This window comes from Oratosquilla oratoria, chromosome 34, assembly GCF_046742065.1.
Source record: "Oratosquilla oratoria isolate Oo_2021 chromosome 34, ASM4674206v1, whole genome shotgun sequence".
NCBI lineage: Eukaryota > Metazoa > Arthropoda > Malacostraca > Stomatopoda > Squillidae > Oratosquilla > Oratosquilla oratoria.
Genome location: NC_134810.1, coordinates 24,617,170 through 24,638,267, shown reverse-complemented (window position 1 = coordinate 24,638,267; position 21,098 = coordinate 24,617,170). Strand labels below are relative to the sequence as shown.

The window sequence follows — 21,098 nt, the reverse complement described above, 5'->3', positions numbered from 1 at the left end:
CACCATCTCCGCCTCCTCTTCCGGTCAGATTACGGCCTCAGGATACATCCATCAAAGTGCCTTCTAGGAGTATCATCACTCTACTTCCTTGGACACCTCATGTAAACAGAGGGGCTCCTCCCCCTCCCTCAAAACGTCGACACCATTGACGACTTTTCGCAATCATCATCCGTCAAAATGCTACCCCAATACCTAGGGATTGTCAATTATTATCACCGATTCATCCCCAATGCAGCCGCCAAACTTGCACCTCTGAACGACCTCGCCAAGAACCATTCCAAGCGGTTGGTCATACCTGTTAGGTGGTCTCCTGAATCAACTCGAGCATTCAGGCAGATTAAGGCTGAATTGGCAAACGTCGTCCGCCTGTCCTACCCGGTGGCTAATGCTCCAACCTCACTACTGACGTCTCCTCTACAGCCATAGGTGTGATACTCCAAGAGAAGGTCAACGGACAGCTCCAGCCGATCGCTTTTTTCTCCAAAACGACTGGAAACTTCCCAAATGCTCTACAGTGCCTTTGATAGAGAGCTTCTGGCCATTGTCTCGGCTGTCAAACACTTTATCTACCTTCTAGAAGGATGTCCATTCACTATCCTTACCGACCACAAGCCTCTCACCAACGCACTGGATAGGGTATCAGACCACCACTCACCGAGAGTCTCTCGGTAGCTGTCATTCCTGTCCCAATTCGATACTCACATCGAATATATCAAGGGAGAAGATAACCATGTAGCTGATTCATTATCCAGGATCACCTGTAGCGTCATCCCTGATCACCGACGCATCGACTACGCACTCATCGCAGCATCCCAGACTAACGACGAAGAACTCCATCACCTCCGCTTGGACAACACATCCTCCTTGCAGCTCCGACATCTTCCCAATACTCCCGCACCAGTGTGGTGTGACATATCTACAAGGAAACCCCGACCATTTATCCCGGCCTGTCATCGCAAGGATGTTTTTTCAATGTTCCACGACCGCAATCATCCTGGAATTCGGGCAACACAACGTCTCCTCATGAATCGCGTCGTCTGGCCTGGCATCAACAAAGACGTCAGGGAATGGACCCGTACCTGCCTTACCTGCCAGTCATCAAAGGTGACGCACCACGTACATGCTCCTCTCCATCGTTTTCCCGCACCCACAAAACACTTTCACTCGGTCCAAGTGGACATTGTGGGGCCCCTACCTCCCTCGCGTGGAATGCGTTACCTACTCATTTGTATCGACAGGTACACCAGGTGGCCGGAAGCAATTCCTTTCCCTGACATCTCTGCTGAGACGACCACCCGTGCCTTCCTCTCAGGTTGGGTATCCAGATTCGGCGCCCCTCACGCCATCATGACTGACTGAGACGCCCAGTTTGAATCTGATCTCTGGTCCAGACTCCTGCAGTTCTTGGGCACTCACCGCAACCGGGCCACTGTGTACCACCCACAGGCCAACGGATTCGTGGAAAAGTTCCACCGCCAGCTGAAAGGCTCACTCAAAGCACAGCAACCCTCTTATGGTTGGGCCGATGCCCTTTCTCTTGTGCTCTTCTCCATCTGTTGTACTTCCAAGGTCGACAGCGACGTGTCTCCATCCCAGCTATTGTATGCAGAGGACCTTCGCCTTCCCGGGGAGATAGCCATCCCTGCCATTGGAAACCCTGACCGACACGCCCTCCTTCAACTACTCAAGGCCTTTGCCATCAACCGCTCCCAACCACCACGGACGACGCACACAAAATCAATGTTCCTCCATCCCTCGAGTCAGCGGATGTCTTCATCAGGCGGGATTCCAGATGAGCCCCTCTCCAGCGCCCGTATGATGGACCCTACAGGGTCATCAATAGGTCAGCGAAGCACTTCTTCATTAACCGGGGTTCCAAGCCAGACCGCATTTCCATCGACAGGCTCAAACCAGCTCACTTCCCTCCATCTTCCATTACTTACCATTCCAACCCTCCTTTCCAACTCCACTCCCCCTTACAACACATCCCTGCCACTAGCCCACAACAAACCAGCCCACCCTGTCAGACCACCACCATTGTTCCGCCTACTCATCAACTCATTACCTTCCCCCCAGACTCACTTCTGCTTTCACCTTTACCCCACTCATCTAACCATCTATCTCCACAGCTCCATGCCCAGCCAGGACCCTCTCGTTAAACCCATGACCACTCCTACAGCTGGCTGCCGCCTTCTCCATCATCCAGCCCATCCTTTCTAGAAATCTCGTTCGATGGCACACTCACCCGCTCTGGACGCCTGGTCAGAAGGCCTGCCCGCTACTCCCACTCCGCTCGGGCGACTCCTTACCCTCCGAGCTCCTCGCTTCCAAAGGAGGGGTGAGTGGTGTAGTGGCGGTACTGCAACCAACACCGATCGCATCCGAGACAACCGTCTCCTATGCAGACCGATACGGGACTGATGACGTCACGAACGCGAGCTGAAGCACGCGCACTCACCAGGACTCGCAAATGGCCCATAGCCAAAGGGAAGGCGGCCAATCAGAAGACTATACTTCCATTATCTGGTGACCCATAGGGTGTGGCCGGCAAAACCAGCAGCGTTGCCACGTCTAAACCATCTCCAAAGAAAATGGGGGAAGACACCATTTTCTTTATATTTACATGTATGACCAGTATGAGTGACCCGCGCACCTGTGACTCAGCGAAACCAAACCCCCCCTGATTTGATTTCATTCCTTGGTTGTCCTCCATACCAGAACACTGCACGTGCAGTGTGTGAGCATAAGTATGTGTGTGATTCATTAGTTTTGGACTATGTGAAGGACTTGTGATCGACATCTGTTACCCTCCTGCTACAGTTATTGCAGTCACTCTATCCGGACTGAAGTCCCATAAATTTCCCTGGAATGAAACTAAAGCAATTCTCTCATTTTCTATTTGATTACATCTCAACTTCTCAGCATTGCTAGGAGGCAGTGTCAATGCGTTTCCGAGGAAATAAACAAAACATGGCTAATTCTCAGCTTTACAAACTTTATTTATTTTCTCTACAGCTTTTGGTCAAATAAACAGAAGAGCTAAACGAGCTACAACGGTCGAAGTAATAATTGATTACTTATCAAGTCCAGCATCAGTATAGATCCGTATATACAAGTATGATGTACAGAAAAGATGAACATCTAAAACAAATCGCTTACATCAATTCAGGAATAATCTTAGCCTATAAACTTTGATAAATAACGACTTTAGAGGATCAGTGTATTTGCAGTAATTATGTTCAAGAGGGAAATGGGAATTTCTCTGAGAACTGGTAGAAAGATGGAGGAGAAATGGTCAACTGTACAATGATTGCAGAAATACATTCGAACTTTAGTGAAAATGACCAGGAACACATGCGTGAACACATACGTGCACGCGTGTGCGCACATACACAAAAGCATGCACGCAAACTCACACACAAATTATATATATACATATATATATATATATATATATATATATATATATACATATATATATATATACATATAAATATATATATATACATATATATTATATATATACGTATATATATATGCACATATATATATATGCATATATATATACACATATATATATATATATATACATATATATATATTATATACATATACACGTATATATATATATATATACATATATATATATATATACACATATATATATATATATTATATACATATATATAAAGTATATATGTACATATACAGAAATACATATATGCCTATATATGTACATATATACAACATACATATACACACAAACATACGTGAATGTACAAATACATACATGTGCATATACATATACAGATTCATACATAAGCATACATGTACACAAACATACAAAAACTCTATATTCATGTATGTATAATTGTGTAATCATACATATACACACAATGAATATGTATGCATGCACATATATATATATATATATATATATATGTATATACATATATGTGTATATATATATTATATATATTATACATATGTGTGTGTGTGTGTGTGCATCCATAATGATGTATATATTTCAAGTGCTCAGCTTAACCCTCCATTCGAAGGAGAGCCATTACAATCTCTGCCTTGTCAAGCACAAAGTTTGCCACTCCATGTGACAGGGAGGACATAAGTAATCTCCCAACAGGTGGATTATTTTCCATGATTATTAGCGAAATCTACACGAATCTATTTGTTTATTAATTCATTTATGTATTTTAACTTTTTCGTGTAGGCACTGTCTTTGATCTTCCACCCCACCTGTTCGTTCAGAAATGCCACTTTGTGTACGTAAATATATATGTATGTATATTATATATAATATATATATATATATATATATACACATATATATATATATATATATACACATACACACATACATGTATATATATATAATATATGTATATATACACACATACATGTATATATATATAATATACATATATACACACACATATATATATATATATACATACTGTATATACACATATATATATATATATATATATATACACACACATATATATATACACATATATATGCATCACCATAAGTTAGCGCACACATACACATACATGCATACACACAAACACACAATGTATACATATATGCATAGACTTATATAGTGTATATATACATTCACATATATATAAATACACTCATACATATACACACACACATTATATATATATACATTATATATATATACATATATATATATATACATGTATATATATATACATGTATATATATATACATGTATATATATATACATGTATATATATATACATGTATATATACATGTATATATATATGTACATGTGTATATATATATACACATACATATATACATATATATATATATATATATATAATGTATATGTGTATATATACATATATGTATATATATATGGACATGTATATATATACATGTATATATATATACATGTATATATACATATATACATATGTATATGTATATAAATATATATTATATATAAATATAAATATATATATAATTATTATATATATATAAATATAATATATATATATATATATATATACATATATATATATATATATATATATACATATATATATATATATATATATTATACATATATATACATATTTTTTTATACATATATATATATACATATATATACATATATATATTATACATATATAATACATATATATACACATATATATATATATATGCATAGATAACCACTAGGAAAAAGTAAACTAATGAAGCAGAGCGCTTTCGTGTAATTACATCTTCAGTGAAGATACAAATATATATATTTCTTCTTTGTATCTGCACTGAAGATGTAATTACACGAAAGTGCTCTGCTTCGTTAGTTTACTTTTTCCTATGGTTATTTACGCATTTGTGAACACACGCTCCTAGTGTTTTTATTGCATATATATATATATATATATATATATATACATATATATACACAATTATACATTTATAGACATATTCACAAAGGATCTCCCCAGTAGTGGTTGATTCTTTCCTCTTGTGAAGACAGGTTTCCTGACCTCTGCGGAAGCGGAAGGCCTGGGTCTCTCCTCCGAACACCATAGAGATGGCTCAGTTCTCCTTCAGCTGTTTGTGATGAATCACTTCGGAATTTCTTAGTTGTGTGATGTGATTGTATCTATTCAGGTTGTCTTAAAGATGTTAACTTAGTAAATGATAGGATTGGTATCAGGCATGGTGAAGGTCATAGAATAAGTTTATTTTGTATGAAATGCTGTATGCACATGTATACACACACCACACACAATACATACATTCGTGTGTGTGTGTGTGTATCTGTGTACATGTGTGTGTGTACATGTGTGTGTGCATGCAGAGGACACTCATGTGGGGTGATCTGTTTCACTTGGAGTACTGAATGCATAGCTTATATGAAGTCACAGCTTCAGAGACTTTCCTGAAACACCCAAGGAGTGGATTTTTTTCTTCTTCGTTTATTTCAAAGACAAAATTTGTTTTTATCATTAGATATTCATGCGTTCAGTTTTACTTTGTCAATTTTTGTCATTGCTATCATCTTGTTTGCTCCGTTTAAACAGAGAGCTTGAGTGGAGTAGTGAAAGTAGTTGTCATAGTATTCCTATACCTCAGTCAACACAAACACCATACACTGTCTGCAGACACAACAGAGAATATTGTTCTCGGTCACGAAACCACTGCCTTTGTCTTCAGAAGACAAACCAACAAAACGTTAAACTAATTGTCTTTCACAGACGCAAAGGCAGTGCGTCCGTCTGTTACAGAAGACAATATTGTCTTTTATGTGTACAGACACTATGATGTTCGTGTGGAAGGGATTTCAAAATTCCCAGGTGAGGAATTCATGTATAGGAATACGAAGAATATGATAAATTTCCCTATCAGGGAGTGATGAGGTTAACTAACACCCAAATCCTCCATAAGTTATATAGACCATATTTTCAATAGATAGGATAGAGACCTTCTACTGGGAAGATCCATCGTATTTGGATTTAAGGAAAAAATATATATTATTCACATATATATATAACTGGGTAATATGTATATACATATAATTATATATAAACACAAAATTTATTTGATTCTATCCCCGTGTGAAGATGCATTATGTTTCAATTTACATACGAGATACATACCCACGTACGTGTGTACGCAAATAGATCTGTATATAATCGGTTTTGGAACGTTCTTGTGCACATAGTATTCATCATTTTTTTCGTTTACACTTTCCGCAATGAAAAGTGAGGGTGAAGACAAGTTATGAGCAGATATAAAAAACACAAACAAATGCGAGTCTTGAGAAAGTTGCACCTTCGCCAAGACGGTGGCCTCCGCTTTATTCGTTGAAGCAAGGCAAAATTATTATATGTACAGAGTCGGAAATGAAAAAAAATACATGTCAAAACGGACAATCATAAATCATTTATGCAGCTCAGCCTACATTTTCCTACGACATCCTATCTCATATTTTAGACAAGGAATCAAAATCAGGAAGGAGTCCATTGTGGAACGACCCACGGTTGATGTTGACTAACTGGTGGGTGGTAATGTAGGTTGTGTGGGATGGGGCGGGGTGGGGTGGGGTAGGGGATAAGGACTTGAAGTTGTATTTCAAGTGCGTTTCAGGTGCTTCAGCACCTTTACAGAGACACCTGTCAACCTCACTATCAGCCCAACTTGCACACAATATCCATTTTTTTTATCTTGAGAAAAAAAATTGCTTTACGCATTAAGGCCATTTTTCTGCACACGATGGCTGACGGTTTGTGGGTGTCGGTCTGGAAGGGTTGCAGATGCTGACAATGACGTCAGAGGTTGTCAGCGTGTCCTTTGTCTCCCCAGAAAAAGACACGGGACTAACAAGCAAACAAACAAACAACCAAACTTCAAGACCAAACACACTAACACGCAGCACTAAAAAAGAAAAAAAAATCAAGTTTGATAACACTTCTTTCTCCATTGGGTTCAGAGAAGAACACAAACAATGTCCTCAGAACCAAGGCCCACAATAATGCCGGTATAGAATAACTTGGTTTGATGTACATGAACATGGAATTACAGCATGTGGTGAACATGACCGACAGTGTATGTCCATATGTGTATGTGTGCAAAAGTGAGGTGTGTGTATGTGTGTGTGTGTTTGTGTGTGTGTGTGTAAGTTACTGAAGACTTGTCCTGGGATAACTGATATCCTAGATGCTAGAACACAAACTATCCCATCCAAAAGATAACAAGAGCTTATTATTCATTGCGTAACTTGGTTTGATCACAGTTAGATAAAGAGACTTGGAGAGGGGAGGGATGCCCAGTGGATGCAAACAATCTTCGTCCAAGATGGTTCCCTCCTGACCTCACCAAGTTAGCAAATAGGTCAGGATGATATTAATACGTGAGGTGGTGCAAGACTGCACCATCAACACCTGCATATTGCGAAAAGAGAAAACCTGGTGGAGGCTTTGTATTGAAAAGGATAAACCAGCTACACACCATCACTACTCACCCAAGTCCCACTCACAGAAAACTCACCTTCTTGCCCAAGTCCCACTTCCGAAAAAACCTCCACCTCCAGCATTCTCGTTTGCCACAGTCCACATTCTCTCAGTATCCAAATTTCTCACGACTCCAGCAACCACGAGGAAGGTATATATAAATGCATACTGTATCTATCTACTTCTATACGTACTCTAGTGTAAAATTTCTAAACAAGATTTTTTCCAAGAAGTCCGATATAATAAACGGAATGTTTTGATTTCTAGATCTAAGAGTCGGCACACTACTAAAGTTCAGTGAGGAAAACTGTTGGAATGTTGACTCAGAAGGGGCTGAAAGGCCGAAGGTTTCCGAAATTTGTGTTGTGTACTAAGTCGTGATAACATTATCTGGTCTCTCTTAGGGATCTAAGTTTTCTCTGATACAACTTTCATTAAACATACAAGCAAATCCCATTTCCCTATTCGCGTGCATCAAAACATGTCGCTCTGCAAACAAACTTTAATCCCTGTGGTGTTCTGTCTCATCGACCTCTGCTCACCTTCTTCAAAACTACCAGAAACCTGCCACTACAAAGATAACCAGAAATGGTTTTATCACAATTATTCCTTACTGGTGATTAATAACCAAAACGCAATCCTTCTGCTTGCTCTGGCTGACTGCAGTGTCCTAAAACCTTCAGAGAAGCTTGATTGTCTCTCGGATTGAACAAGGCGACGACCTGATATGGAATGTAGCTAACACGCACATGCGTCCTTAAGCACCTCGCGAGCCAGCGTCCTTCAGCCATGTCCCAAGGCCCAGTGAAAGTCTGGACACTCGCAACCCATGTTCTGCGCTTTCGCGAGCCACAGAATAGAGGCATGCGAGCCAAAGCTAGTGGACACATGAGCCACATCCCACGACTTCATGAGCCACAGTTTGTGATTGTGTGAGCCACAGCTAGTGGACATTCAAGCCACGATACTACAACTTCATTGCCTGTCGTCATGGGCTTCAAGACTGACTGCATCCATAAACAACATACACTCGGATCACCTGATCATCTAAGTTTCCCATCTAACTAATCAAAACACGGTGATGTGAAATACTGGTCTAACTTGACATTCACATAGCCCCTAGGAATGGGTTCTTCTCTAAGATAAGACTGTACAGTATCTAGGAAAAAACTAGACAACAATTCTAGAATACATTAATGTTTACAAGTGTTTCACTGGGATGCGCTCACATTGCTTCTAGAGAAACTAGTAGCTCCTATAATAATCGTAGTATTAATAATGATTACAGTTCAATTGACACAATACAAAATAGACTGTACACTCTAGGGAAGGCGTGAAGGCTCCTGCCCTCATACCTAGAAAGTGATCAACAAAGACTACCATCACTAAGGACTAGGTTGCAAGGATATAAAAATAGTTGAACATGAGTCGGTATCGACGCGACGTCTTTGGGGCGCCGAGGTGGTTGGCGCAAGCGTGGGCAGGCGGGGCGGCCACCCTCACTCAGGCATCAAACGTCTTCCACCCATGAGTGCAGTTTTCAAGGTCACAGCTCTTTGGAATGTAACAAGACGAAGGTAGTAGGGCAGCTTCCTTTGTGGAAGTCAAAGTAGTAGCATTGGTTGCACTGCGAGCTACCCGTTGGAAACCCAAAGTGGTTTTCAGTGGGATTTTCTTTTTTTTAGGGTAAGAAGGGGGCTTAACAATGAATGAATTATTCTTCGTCTCGATATAGCAAAAGGATTATCACCTACAAATCGGAACAAACATGTTTGTTTCATTCCTCCAAAGGAGGTGGGCACTCCTTTTCAACAGAGGCGTCACGGAATTGAACACAACACTGAGAGGAACAACGAGGTCATAGACCACCAAAAGTGTCAAAAGACTTCTTCGGGTCTTGAAGGATGCACAGGAACCACAACTGACAAGTCTGTTTAACGTAAGGAAAAACGGCAGGAGTGGTCGCCAGATGCTCCATCCCGTGACCTCCTTTTTTGTTTTTTTGTTTTTATTTTTATTTTTTCAAAACAAAGATCTGCATCGAACACATTCATCACTTTCAGTTCTGAGGCACTGCTCGACAGCGAGAACATGTCGAGGTCGAAGACGTTCTTCAGCAGATGAGATGTTTGACAGTGGGAAACCGTCGGTGGGCAGATGCGTCTAATACTGTGCGGACGTTGAGGGAGGACGTGGTTAGTCGCGTCCTCGAATATCTTAGACGAAACCCGTCGGCGACTCCAACTCGTTTGAGTTGACCCGGATGAGCACCGAGATGGAGGCTGGACTGCGGCGTCTCTCCTGAAGGCGACAAGATCCTGAATGCCCCTCGACCGGGGACACAGAAGCCGATCCTCATACGTCTCTGATGAAAAAAAAAAAGTGCTTATAAATCGAGTTCAATAACAGTCAACAAAATGAACGTTTTCTGTCTGAATGAATGTTGTGAGCAAATGGGAACACTGAAAATTTAGATGTATCAAAATGTCTGGTATAATGTTCAACTATAGTAAGTATGGTTCGGAAACTAGTTTTTTCAGTTTTCAAAATTCCACAGATAGAAAGCTAGCCCAGAGAATAATAATATCTAACATGCAATGCAACTCAACAAGTAATACCCACCAACTAAAGTCTGATGTCTAACATCCAACTACCAGCAACTAACTGAAAACATCGGACATTTCACTAAAAGCTATCATCCACATAAGACAAGACAAAAACAAGACATCACACACAATTCGAGATGAACAGCATACAGTACATGTATCTCAAGTGTAAGGATGACTACTGGTATCAAGGAACCCTGAGGTACTTACGACGCCTCCACAGACGCGTCGTTCAACAGAATCTCCCTCATTCGAAAGAGACTCTCCTTCGGAGTGGCTGACATTTGGGTGGAGTCTTCGAGGAACGGGTTGGTAGAAGCTGTGGTAGATGGGGAAGCCGTGCCCTCTGTCACGGTGATCTGAACAGAGGAACTACCGTTCTCCACCTTGGACACGTCAATCTTCACGGCGCCAGGAGTGGTGCAAGTCTCCCCAGCCTGCACAGGTAAAGAAAAACACATCAATGTGACAGGCTGATGTCAAGAAAAATTAGAAGTAAAAAGTTTTTGTTAACAAATTTTAAAAGTATCAATAGTACCCTGAATAAAAAGTCTGAAACTCAACAAACGCATACAACCCCATGATTTTCTAATTCTACCAACTTGATGCGAAGAGGAGACTGTATGAAGGAGTGATTGTGCCAACAGCACTGTATGGGGCAGAAACGTGGAACATAAGAGAAGAAGAGAGAAGGAGTTTGAATGTGTTTGAGATGAGGTGTCTGAGAAGTATGGTGGGGGTTACTAGGCTGGATAGAGTGAGAAATGAGGAGGTGAGGAGGAGAACGGGTGAAAAAGGAGCTGGGAGATAGGGTTGATGAAAGAATATTAGGATGGTTTGGACACATGGAAAGAATGAGTGAAGAAAGACTAGTAAAAGAGGTATGGAAGGCAGATGTGGAGGGAGTGAACATGAGGGGACGTCCTAGGATGAGGTGGATGGATGGGGTGAAGGGGGCTTTGGGGAAGAGGGGAATGTCTGTTGAGGAAGGAAGGAAGAGGACGGAAGACAGAGGTGAGTGGAGAATGGTTGTATATGGATGATGTTGTGATTGCATGAGGAGGAATGGGCGGGGGTGGGGGGTGAGGTAGTATGTGTGAGCAAATTTTGACGCAGCCCGAAGGGATTTCTCCCCGTCCTCTCCTTATATGCAAGGGGGGACGGAGAGGGGGGGTCGCCGATTGAATGAAGCGGCCTTGCTGTGGATGTGCTGTGTCTTGCGACACTGCTTCTGACCCAGGGCAGTGGGCAAGGTGCAGGGATGACCCGTCATCCAGGAGGTGCTCAGATGAGAGGGAGGGTGGGAGGGGTGTGGAGTGTATTTAGGGATGAAATGGGTGGGAGTGTTTTTATGCCTTTCCCTTTTTGGCTACCTCCCTTGAAAGGGGGAAAAAGCCTTGGTATATGTATGTATGTATGTATGTACCAACTTGATCATGCTCTAGATTTCTTCCTACCTGGTTCCTATTCTTTACCTAATTTCCTCCCTTCCTCCACCCCTTCAGCACATAGTTATCATAGAATGTAATCACCTAGTTTCCTAAGGAACCACCAAGATTCAATCTGAATTATCTAAAACTACAGCACCACCAGATTACTAATGCTTTATTTTAACACCTCTCTACCCCTCTAACCTCTAGGGCCTACCTCGTGCGAGTCCATGGGTTGTGTGATGTATTGCGAGCAGCCACCCAGCGTGATCTCCGAGTCGTGGCTGATGTAGGTGGTGGAGATGTGTGGACTGATTTTGAGGCTTGTACATTCGCTCACTGTCAGGTCAACGATGGTGCCCTCGCTGTCTGCTATTGGGAGAACCCAGATCATTTTAGAACAATATTCATCTCTCAGTTTTATGTAGCTACAAGAAATTTTGATTTCTTAAAGTAAAAAAATAATTCTTATAAGTCTTGTTACTGTGTTTTTGAAGATTCTTTGCATTGCACAACAAAGATCTTCTGTCTTACCTCTTAGCTCGTTGTCATCGATGTGTTCTAGAGCTTCCAGTTCGGACCCCATGGATCTGTGGAGCGAAGAGGTGGAGGACACTCCTGAAGAAGAGTGCATCGATTCACAGGAAATGGATTTGTTGGCAGTGCGGTGTCTCGAGAGTCGACTGGAGGAGTTCTCTGTGCTCAGTTCCCTCGATCCCGGTGGAGGTCCTTGCCCGTAGTTCCACGACAGGCGTTTGTGGATGGCTGCATCCTTTGTATCTTGTTTCTGTTGAGAAAATGAATAATATTGAGTCTTATTCTAATTTTTTTTTTCAAACATTCATTTATTCAGTTTAGTGTCGCAAACGCCCGCCTCTCAGAGAATGTTAGGACAGTGCATCCTTACGGAGGGTTTTTTAAAGAAGGGAATTTGATACAGTGTGCCCTTGCTACGAGCTCACTTTCTGCCACCAGGAAAACAAATTGACCAACGAGCATCCCAATAATGATAACAATAAAAATAGTCTTAAGTGTCACCGAGTGCGAGCTCACAGCCCCTCAGTAGCTGGCATAGCACTTCTATATTTGGGTACAATGTTGAGCCAAAAGGTGGAGTCACAAAGGTAGTATGGGAGAGATATAAGGATGATAGCAGAAAGAAAGGAGAGCTGAAGTTAAAAGTGATCAATAATTAATTTCAATTGTATCTATTACATATTTTACCATGGGAAGCTGACAAGTGGCGACTGCTCTCCTCTTCCTACCACTTTCAGCCTGTGCCAAAGAAATAGTCCCAAAGTTTCTTCCTAGAGAGATATGTGGGAGATTCCGAGGCCTGCTGTAAGCTACTGTGACGCTGCGGGTTTTGCACTTAGTGAAACTCGAGGCAACAATTGATTGACTGATTGATTGATTGATTGGTTGACCCTAAGACTATGAATCCGACTTACCTTTATGTCGTCGATGGCACCGGCCGTGTGGTAGCGCCGGTTATCCAGACGTTCTGTCCGGGAGATTCGTCTCTGTCCGCGACTCTGATCATCTGGATCAGCATTAGGATCTAACGTCTGGTTTTCGTTGGCCTGTGGCGATCCTATCGTGCTGGTCACGTGTCGGGTCTTCATCAAGGGTGGGTTACGGGACTGCGGGACGGGGGCAGACCTCCGGAGGGTCCGTGGGGAAGGAGGAGGGTAGGAAACACCCCTCTGACTCGGGGACAACTGTTTGTGGTTGCTTCCAGGCACGCGTAAAGAATGCGGCGAGTCCACCGTCAAGTTGGGTAAGGACTGTCCTGTTGTGTACGGCGGGGTTACGCTAAGGGTGTTGGGCGTTTTGGAAAGTAAAGGGCGTCTCTCGGGGCGTGGAGATGTGGCCTGCTGGTGACATGCTTGGCCCTCCAGAGACCGCGATCTCTGGATTTCCGAATTTCGCCCGGGAACTGAATCGTCACTCGAGGCAGACGAAGCCCGAACGTCACTCAGGTCGACGCTGGGAGGATGTTGCGTGGACGAGGCAAAAGAGGGCTCGTTGAGGTCGACAGAACCCGAGTGGGAATGCATCAAACTCGAGACTCTGGAAGCTCTCGAAGACCCAGGACGCGGAGATCGAGGAGCCAATTGCGCTCCCACAGGGAACTCTTCCTCAGGATCGTAGAGGATGTCCTGCGCTTGCTGTGCCTCTCGGTATTGACCTTGCGCACGCTTCAGGGTTTCGTGCCACGTCCGGAGAGCTCGCACGTCATGACACTGCAACGTGAAGGCTGCCACAGCCACGTGCCATTCGTTGAGGTACACAAAGCCTAGCGAAGAGGAGTCCTTCAGTTCAACTAGTACGAGGCGAGCTACAAGGTAGGGCGGCCGTACCACCTGCAAGGAAAGGCTCTGATGAGGTGGGATGGTCACAATTCATGGCTACAGGTTACAATATATAGATAGAATAATATTTGTTGTTATTGCTGCTGTTGTAGGAGAGAGGCCAAACGCAGAGTATGGGATCCAATGTATTTAACGTTTCGCCCAGCAGGGCTTCTTCAGAAATAACCACGATTATTTCTGAAGAAGCTCTGCTGGGTGAAATGTTAAATACATTGGATCCCATACTCTGCATTTGGCCTCTCTCCTACAGTGCTGTTGCAGTCATTGCTGCTTTTACTCATTGCTGCTGTTTTTTGCTGTAGTTGCAGTTGGTTGCTGATTTTCAACTTTTGAGCTGTTGCACACTGCAAGGTGTAACTAGGCACAGAATGGCTTTATTGGAGTTTGGGGAATTAAGATCGGATCTGTCATTCATCTAACCTCTCTCTTCCGGATGCTGACCCTCTGGTCCACTTGGCCACCACCCTCTCCAACATTCATTATCATTATCATAACAATCATGAAGAAATATGTGAACACAAAGTATCATAGTGAGAAAGTAGAGTTGGGTAAAATACATTTCAGAGAAACCGATGGGATTTGGGAAATCTTAATCTGTTTTATGTTGAATGTAGACCTAAATAAACCACGCCTTTCTCATTGTAGATTTCACAAGTGACGATCAATCGTTACGTAAATCAGTGTTCAGCCAATTTACAAACAGAATCCCTTGCCTTTCTTTGCATCCGTTAGAGAGAGGACCCCAGAACAGTGTGGATGGATTCTTATTCTACACCTCGCATAAATGAGCAACCCTATCATGTATGGTTTGCATGTAAAACTGTAATCACGAAGACTCACGAATCCTACTTAGTGACAGCTCAACACGCACCTTGACCTTCTCAGCCTTCCGTTGCGTGACCTTGGTGATAAGGAGGAGATCTGTGAAAAGGAACACATGAACGTCCATCTTGGAGGTGTGTGCGTCCCTTAGCTTCAGGTCGCCATGATGCAGCAGGTGGCGTGACAGGTGTTCGGGGCAACCTGGCATAGGTTGGGTCAGGTTAAGGTCGGAATGGTTCCGGACTGCGCGCTCGAGCTCGTCGTCGCGGGATTCCTGTGCCGGGGAAGACAGAAAACAAGGTCAATCAATCTGTTGCCCCTAGTCTCTCTTGCAGACGAATGTAACCATGTAGTAAGCGCTGAAACTATCAGTTGTTTTAAGAAACGATTAGACAACTTTATGGGTGGGGATGACAGGTGGTGATGGATACGGAGCTGCCTAGTGTAGGCCTTATGGTCTCTTGCAGTCTCCTTCATTCTTATGTTCTTATGTTTTTATGTAGAAGACCCGCTGTTTCCAGGAAACCGGCAACAGCCTCCGGGCGGGACTATAAGTCACCTAGAGAAGAGATATTGTGTTGTTGTCGGGGGATTGTTATTGTGGAACATTGTAGTATGAGGTGTTATGTGCTTTCTGTGTGGGGGTTGCATCTGCGGCACGTTATGTGGTCAAGCCTATTCTGTGTCGGTATTGTTTTAATGACGGATGGTGTCCTCAGCGAAGGCGTGCTAGTATTGTTCTTGTATGGTGTGGGAAGGTTTTCTCTGTGGGACTCATATCTGGATCTTATATTTCATAAAGGAGACAAGAGTAAGTGTACAGTAGACCAACAACGTAGGTAAAGTGAGAGGCCAGGTCACAAGGGATAAGTAAGAAACAAAGTGGAACCACTGAAGGGAAGGAGTGGAGTGTGGAGAAAAGGAAAGGGAAAGAGGGAAAGTCTTCCGAAGGAAATGGGAAAGAAGGTAAAAGAGGAGAGAAACGAGGAACGGAGGAAGGGAGAAGTGAAGAGGAATAAAGACATGATGATTTCACGAGTGAAAAGTGCAGAGGAAGGAAAGGGAGAGATACACAGACGAGAAAAAAAGAGGAGGAATAGTGTTGCAGTGGAGGAGGAGACATGGAAAAGGGAGGTAAGAGTGAATGGAGAGGAAAATGAGTGGGTAGAAAATAATGGAACTGAGGAAGAAAGTATGGCGAGAAGGACTTAGGATTTAGGCAGATACGAACAACTTCGATGGCCGTAATTTCAGTGAACGTAGGTGGTTGGGAAATAAGAAATGGCAGAGGTGTTTCAATGTTTGCCACCAATACGAGCAGCAATTTATCGCCAGCGAAATGGTTCGTGTGTGTAACACTACTGGAAGAATACCCGTGTTTCTTATTTTCCAACCACCTACGGCCACCGAAATGGCGACAACGAAAACCGCGAAAAGCGAAGTCGCAAAAACCCAAAATGGTAAAAACCAAAAATCGTTCGTGCACACCCGTTCTGACAGCGTGGATAGTGTTAAGAATTTAGATAGAATGATTCTTATGGGATCACTGGAAGACATGATGAAAAATGGGTTATAAAAAAGAAAGCTTTTGTAGATTTGATAAGGACTCAAATGCACTTACCACAGCGTCGTAAGATTCAATCCGGTTGATGATTTCTCGAAGTCGATCTTGTTCGTGTCGATGTCGAAGAGCCGAGTTGACGTTCGAAACAAAACACTCCACGTGTTCGATCTGTGAAAGAAGACAATATGTCAAATCGATTCCAGGCATAGGGAGTGCCTGGAATGGGAGTCCAGAAGAGTCACATGGCATAAGAACATAAGAATGAAGGAGACTGCAAGAGACCATAAGGCCTACACTAGGCAGCTCCGAAACTAAAGAATTATGGAGTAGATTGGAGTATTTTAGGGTTTTTTGGAGACTTTCCACTTGTACGGACTTTTCACCCGGACAAATATCCACCCGGACAAATATCCATCCGGACAAATATACACCCAGACAGATATCCACCCTGACAGTTCTCTACGAAGGCGTTCTAATTACGTGAGAAGAAGACCTAAATCTCAAACAAACCTCGCTAAGTGTCTGGTACGAATTTCATAGTTTAACTATCCTGTGCCCGCGTCCGGTTGATCACATGATGTTGTGGACTATAGTTTACCAGCGCTTCTATCCTTGCGGACAATCTCGCTCCGTTGTTGATCGTATGGGCTTCGTCTATGGTCCCGTGGATTGATTACACTGACCCAGAATGGTGGCCCAATCGATTTTTCCTCCCCATTCGATGGGAAGAGCAAGAGGGGGAGAGTGGGGAGGGGGGGGATGAATGGGAAGGGGAGGAACGAGTGGAATAGGGAGTGAGGGAAGAGAGAAAAGAGAAGGAAGAGGAGGAGTGAAAGGGGGTAATGAGTGGAAAAGGGGGTGAGGGAAGGAAGAGGAAGTGAGGGAAGGAAGGAAAGAGTGGAAGAGGGAAGGGAAAGGAAATGAGGAAGGAAAAAGGGAGGGAAGGAAGAGAGAGATAGAGGGAAAGTGGGAACGAATAGAAAATGGAAGAGGGGGTGAGGAGAAAGGTGATCTAGGAAGAAGGAACGAAAGAAATAAGAAGCTAAAAATAAAAACAGATAACAATGAGTGGAAGAGAGATAAGGTGAGGGTAGGATTTTCCATAATAGCTAGTTAACAATATGAACAGAAGTTAAAGAGAAAGAAGAAAGGGACAAGGAGAGAGTGAAGAAAGGAAAGGAGGCAGGAAGGAAAGAGAAGAGGAAGAAGAGAAGGTGAGGAGTTTACGCCCGGAGACACTGAGTAGCTGTGGCCGAAGCCGTCACCTTTCCCCTGTCATGCGTTTTGGGGACTCTTGGAGCAGGTAACTAACAATCACTACTTGGAATCTGAGAGGAGTGCGGGATTCGCACCCACGACTAGGCGGAAGAGGCGAGACCCGTACGCCTCCGATTGCGCCACTATTGATGAGAAAGTGTGAAAAAGGAAAGGGGAGGAGGTAGGAAGGGAGGGAAGGAAGAGAGGACTTAAAGAAAGGGAGAAGAGAGAGGGGAGGGATGTGGAGTGTGGAGAGGTGAAAGAGGACGGAGTGGCTGGGATTTGCGGGAGGGGAAGAGGGAAGTCGTTATGAGAGAACAGTTTTGATACAAAGGTTCCATTATCGATTATCCGGCACTGGATGGGGGGGGGGAGGGGGGAGTCTTTATATGCATGAACATTGCGCACACAGGAAGAAAAATGGTGTCATGGGCTGGACGTTCAGGAAGCAGGTGAAGGTTCCCTACGGAAAAAAGACATAAGACGACGAAGAGGAGGAAGGTATCCTACGAAAAAAAATAACAGTAGACGAGAAAGAGAAGAAGGTACCCTTCGAAAAATAAAGTGGTAGAGATGACGAGGAATAGGAGGAAGGTAACCTACGAAACAAGGTGATAGAGGAGAATTGGGACTACGGAAAGCAAGGTAATTGAGAGTGCCATGGACAGTGTAGGATTGGAGGACTGGAAGATTAGATGGGGTGCAAAGTGTATGAGGAGGTGGTAAAAGAACAGAATGAAATAAAGGGGAGAGAAGCAAGGTTAAAAAGTAAAAGAGTAGAAAAGAAAACCTAAATAAAGAAAAATAAATAAAAAAAATCGGAAAAGAAAAGGAAAATGAGAAGAAAATGTAAGAAAATGAGACCGAGAAAAGAAATGAGACTAAAGAACATGAGAGAGTAAAGGCATTAGAAAACGTGCTGAATAGAGAACACTGAAGCATAATCACAGGGAGAGAAAGAAGGCGAGAGCGTATTATGACCTCAAAAAAATCGAGTCAGGGAGGGTTATGAGCCAAGGTAACAGATGGTGCGGGTTCACAGTGGGTCGGGTGAGGAGGGGTTCTTGTGTGGAGATCTGGGGGTGATCTGGGGGGATATGGGGACAACTGGAGGTTTGGGGGAAGTCGCGCATAGATGCAGGGGAGGTTGGAGTAAGGGGAGAAGGGGTGTAAAGTGGATGGAAAAGGCTGAAGAAAGAAGTGCGAATTGAGGTCAAGCAACGGGGGATGAGAGATGTGGGTGCCGGTGCGGGCGGCCAATGAGTGAGTGAGAGAGAGAGAGAGAGAAAGAGGGGGGGGAGAGCGAAAGCAAGGGAGACGGAGAGAGCAAGAGAGGGGGGACGGAAAGAGAAAGTTACAAGGAATCTCGTTACCTCAAAAGGTTTAACCCATACCGAGGAAATACTGTTAAAAGGTTACCAGGGATTCACAATAGTGCACTAATGTTTGTAGCACCTTGTCTAATCGACTTGAACTGCTCAACAGAGGAACTGTTTACCACGTCCTTTGGTACTCTGTTCCAAGTATTACATATTTTATAGGTAAAATAGTCACCAACCTTGTCACAAAGGTAACGAGGGGGATTGAGCTTCCAACCGTGATTGCCAGTTAAGAGGTGTCGATAGTCAATGTTATCAAATCCTTGAAGTATTTTGAAAATCTCTCCTAACTCCTCGCAATCTCCTGGTTTCTAGAGAAAAGAGCCCCAAGCCTTGAGACGCTTGTTGTAGCCCATGTGTCTAATGGTGGAATAAGTTTTGTTGCTCATGCCTGAACTCGTTTTAGCCTCTGCATGTTCATCCTCATGTTCGGCGAACAGAACTGGACGGCGTATTTCAGATGGGGACGAACTAGAGAATTGTAAAGCGTTAAGACTATTTCTCGGTTCAGATAACAAACCTGTCCTCTGATGTAACCGAAAAGCTTTTGTGCTTCTCTGTTTCTATACACGGTTTTGAGGACTTCGAGATCGCTGCTAATCAAGACACCCAAATCTTTTTTCAAGTTCTGTACTTGCTATGTCATGACCCAGAGGAGAATTGTCTGCCTTCTGGTTTGCATGCCAGATATGCATGATCTTCACTTTATTCAGATTAAATGGTATCATCCACTTTCTGGACCACTCTCCCACTTTCTCTAGGTCTGACCTAAGAATTTCTATACTTTCAGGTGCTGCGACATTTGCTCCCAACTTTGTGTCATCCGCAAACTTAGCTCTGTGGCTAACAATTCCAACATCTATATTAGTGATGATGAAGAGGAGCTGGTAACAGGAGACCAGCTATTCGATGTCCCATTAATAACTACATGCTCTCTTCTATCTTTCAACCAGGCTTCAATCCAATTTAACATTGTTCCTATAATACCCAAGGCTCGAACTTTCGACATTAACCTCTTATGAGGTACCTTATCAAAGACTTTCTGGAAGTCAAGATAAAGTATGCCGATTACTCTGTTCCTGTCATATTCTTGAAGCATGGCACGGGAGAACCCTATCAAGTTGATTAAGCATGATCTGTGACACCGAAAACCATGCTACGAGTCTCATAAGAGGTTGTTTCCCTCCAGAAACTCGACTATTCTACCCACAAAGACACTTTCCAGGACCTTCCCTACTACGGAACTAAGGCTGATAGGTCGGTAATTCCCCGGATTTGCGCGATCCGCTTACTTAAAGATAGGAGAGAGAGACAGAGAGCAAGAGAGACGGAGAGAACAATATAGAATGAGAGAGAAAGCGAGAGAGAGAAGGAGCCGTTTACATGCCTACCAGATTATTCTTCATGAGAAGAAAACCGAAAATGGCAAAAAAAAAAAAAAAAAAGTAAAAATCCAGTTTATATTCTTACAGACCATTCTTCAGGAAAAAAAAGGATATTATCAGAAAAAAAAATCTCGCTGACCTTTTGTTTTACTCCCTCGCATATTGGATATCAGACCACACACCGCAACCTCCCCAGCTACCCTACTTTTCTTATAGCTCCCCTTCACTGCCACCCTAATTCCTATACCCTACTCCCTCACCATC

At 43.1% G+C, this 21,098-nt stretch overlaps 1 protein-coding gene across 2 annotated transcripts in view; it reads right to left on the bottom strand.

Annotated features, from left to right (window-relative positions):
* Positions 1-6,815: 6,815 nt before the first annotated feature.
* LOC143018115 (uncharacterized) overlaps positions 6,816-21,098 on the bottom strand; it is a 494,912-nt gene continuing 480,629 nt past the window's right edge. The window contains exons 17-23 of one of the 2 annotated variants that reach the window (XM_076173237.1): positions 16,871-16,981; positions 15,299-15,523; positions 13,504-14,418; positions 12,587-12,839; positions 12,270-12,424; positions 10,833-11,059; positions 6,816-10,381 (exon numbers count right to left, since the gene is read on the bottom strand). In XM_076173237.1, coding sequence (XP_076029352.1) covers positions 10,372-10,381; positions 10,833-11,059; positions 12,270-12,424; positions 12,587-12,839; positions 13,504-14,418; positions 15,299-15,523; positions 16,871-16,981 — 1,896 coding nt within the window. In that variant the 3' untranslated portion in view covers positions 6,816-10,371. The remainder of the gene's footprint in view (positions 10,382-10,832; positions 11,060-12,269; positions 12,425-12,586; positions 12,840-13,503; positions 14,419-15,298; positions 15,524-16,870; positions 16,982-21,098) is intronic. The other variant, XM_076173238.1, reaches the window with a different exon arrangement.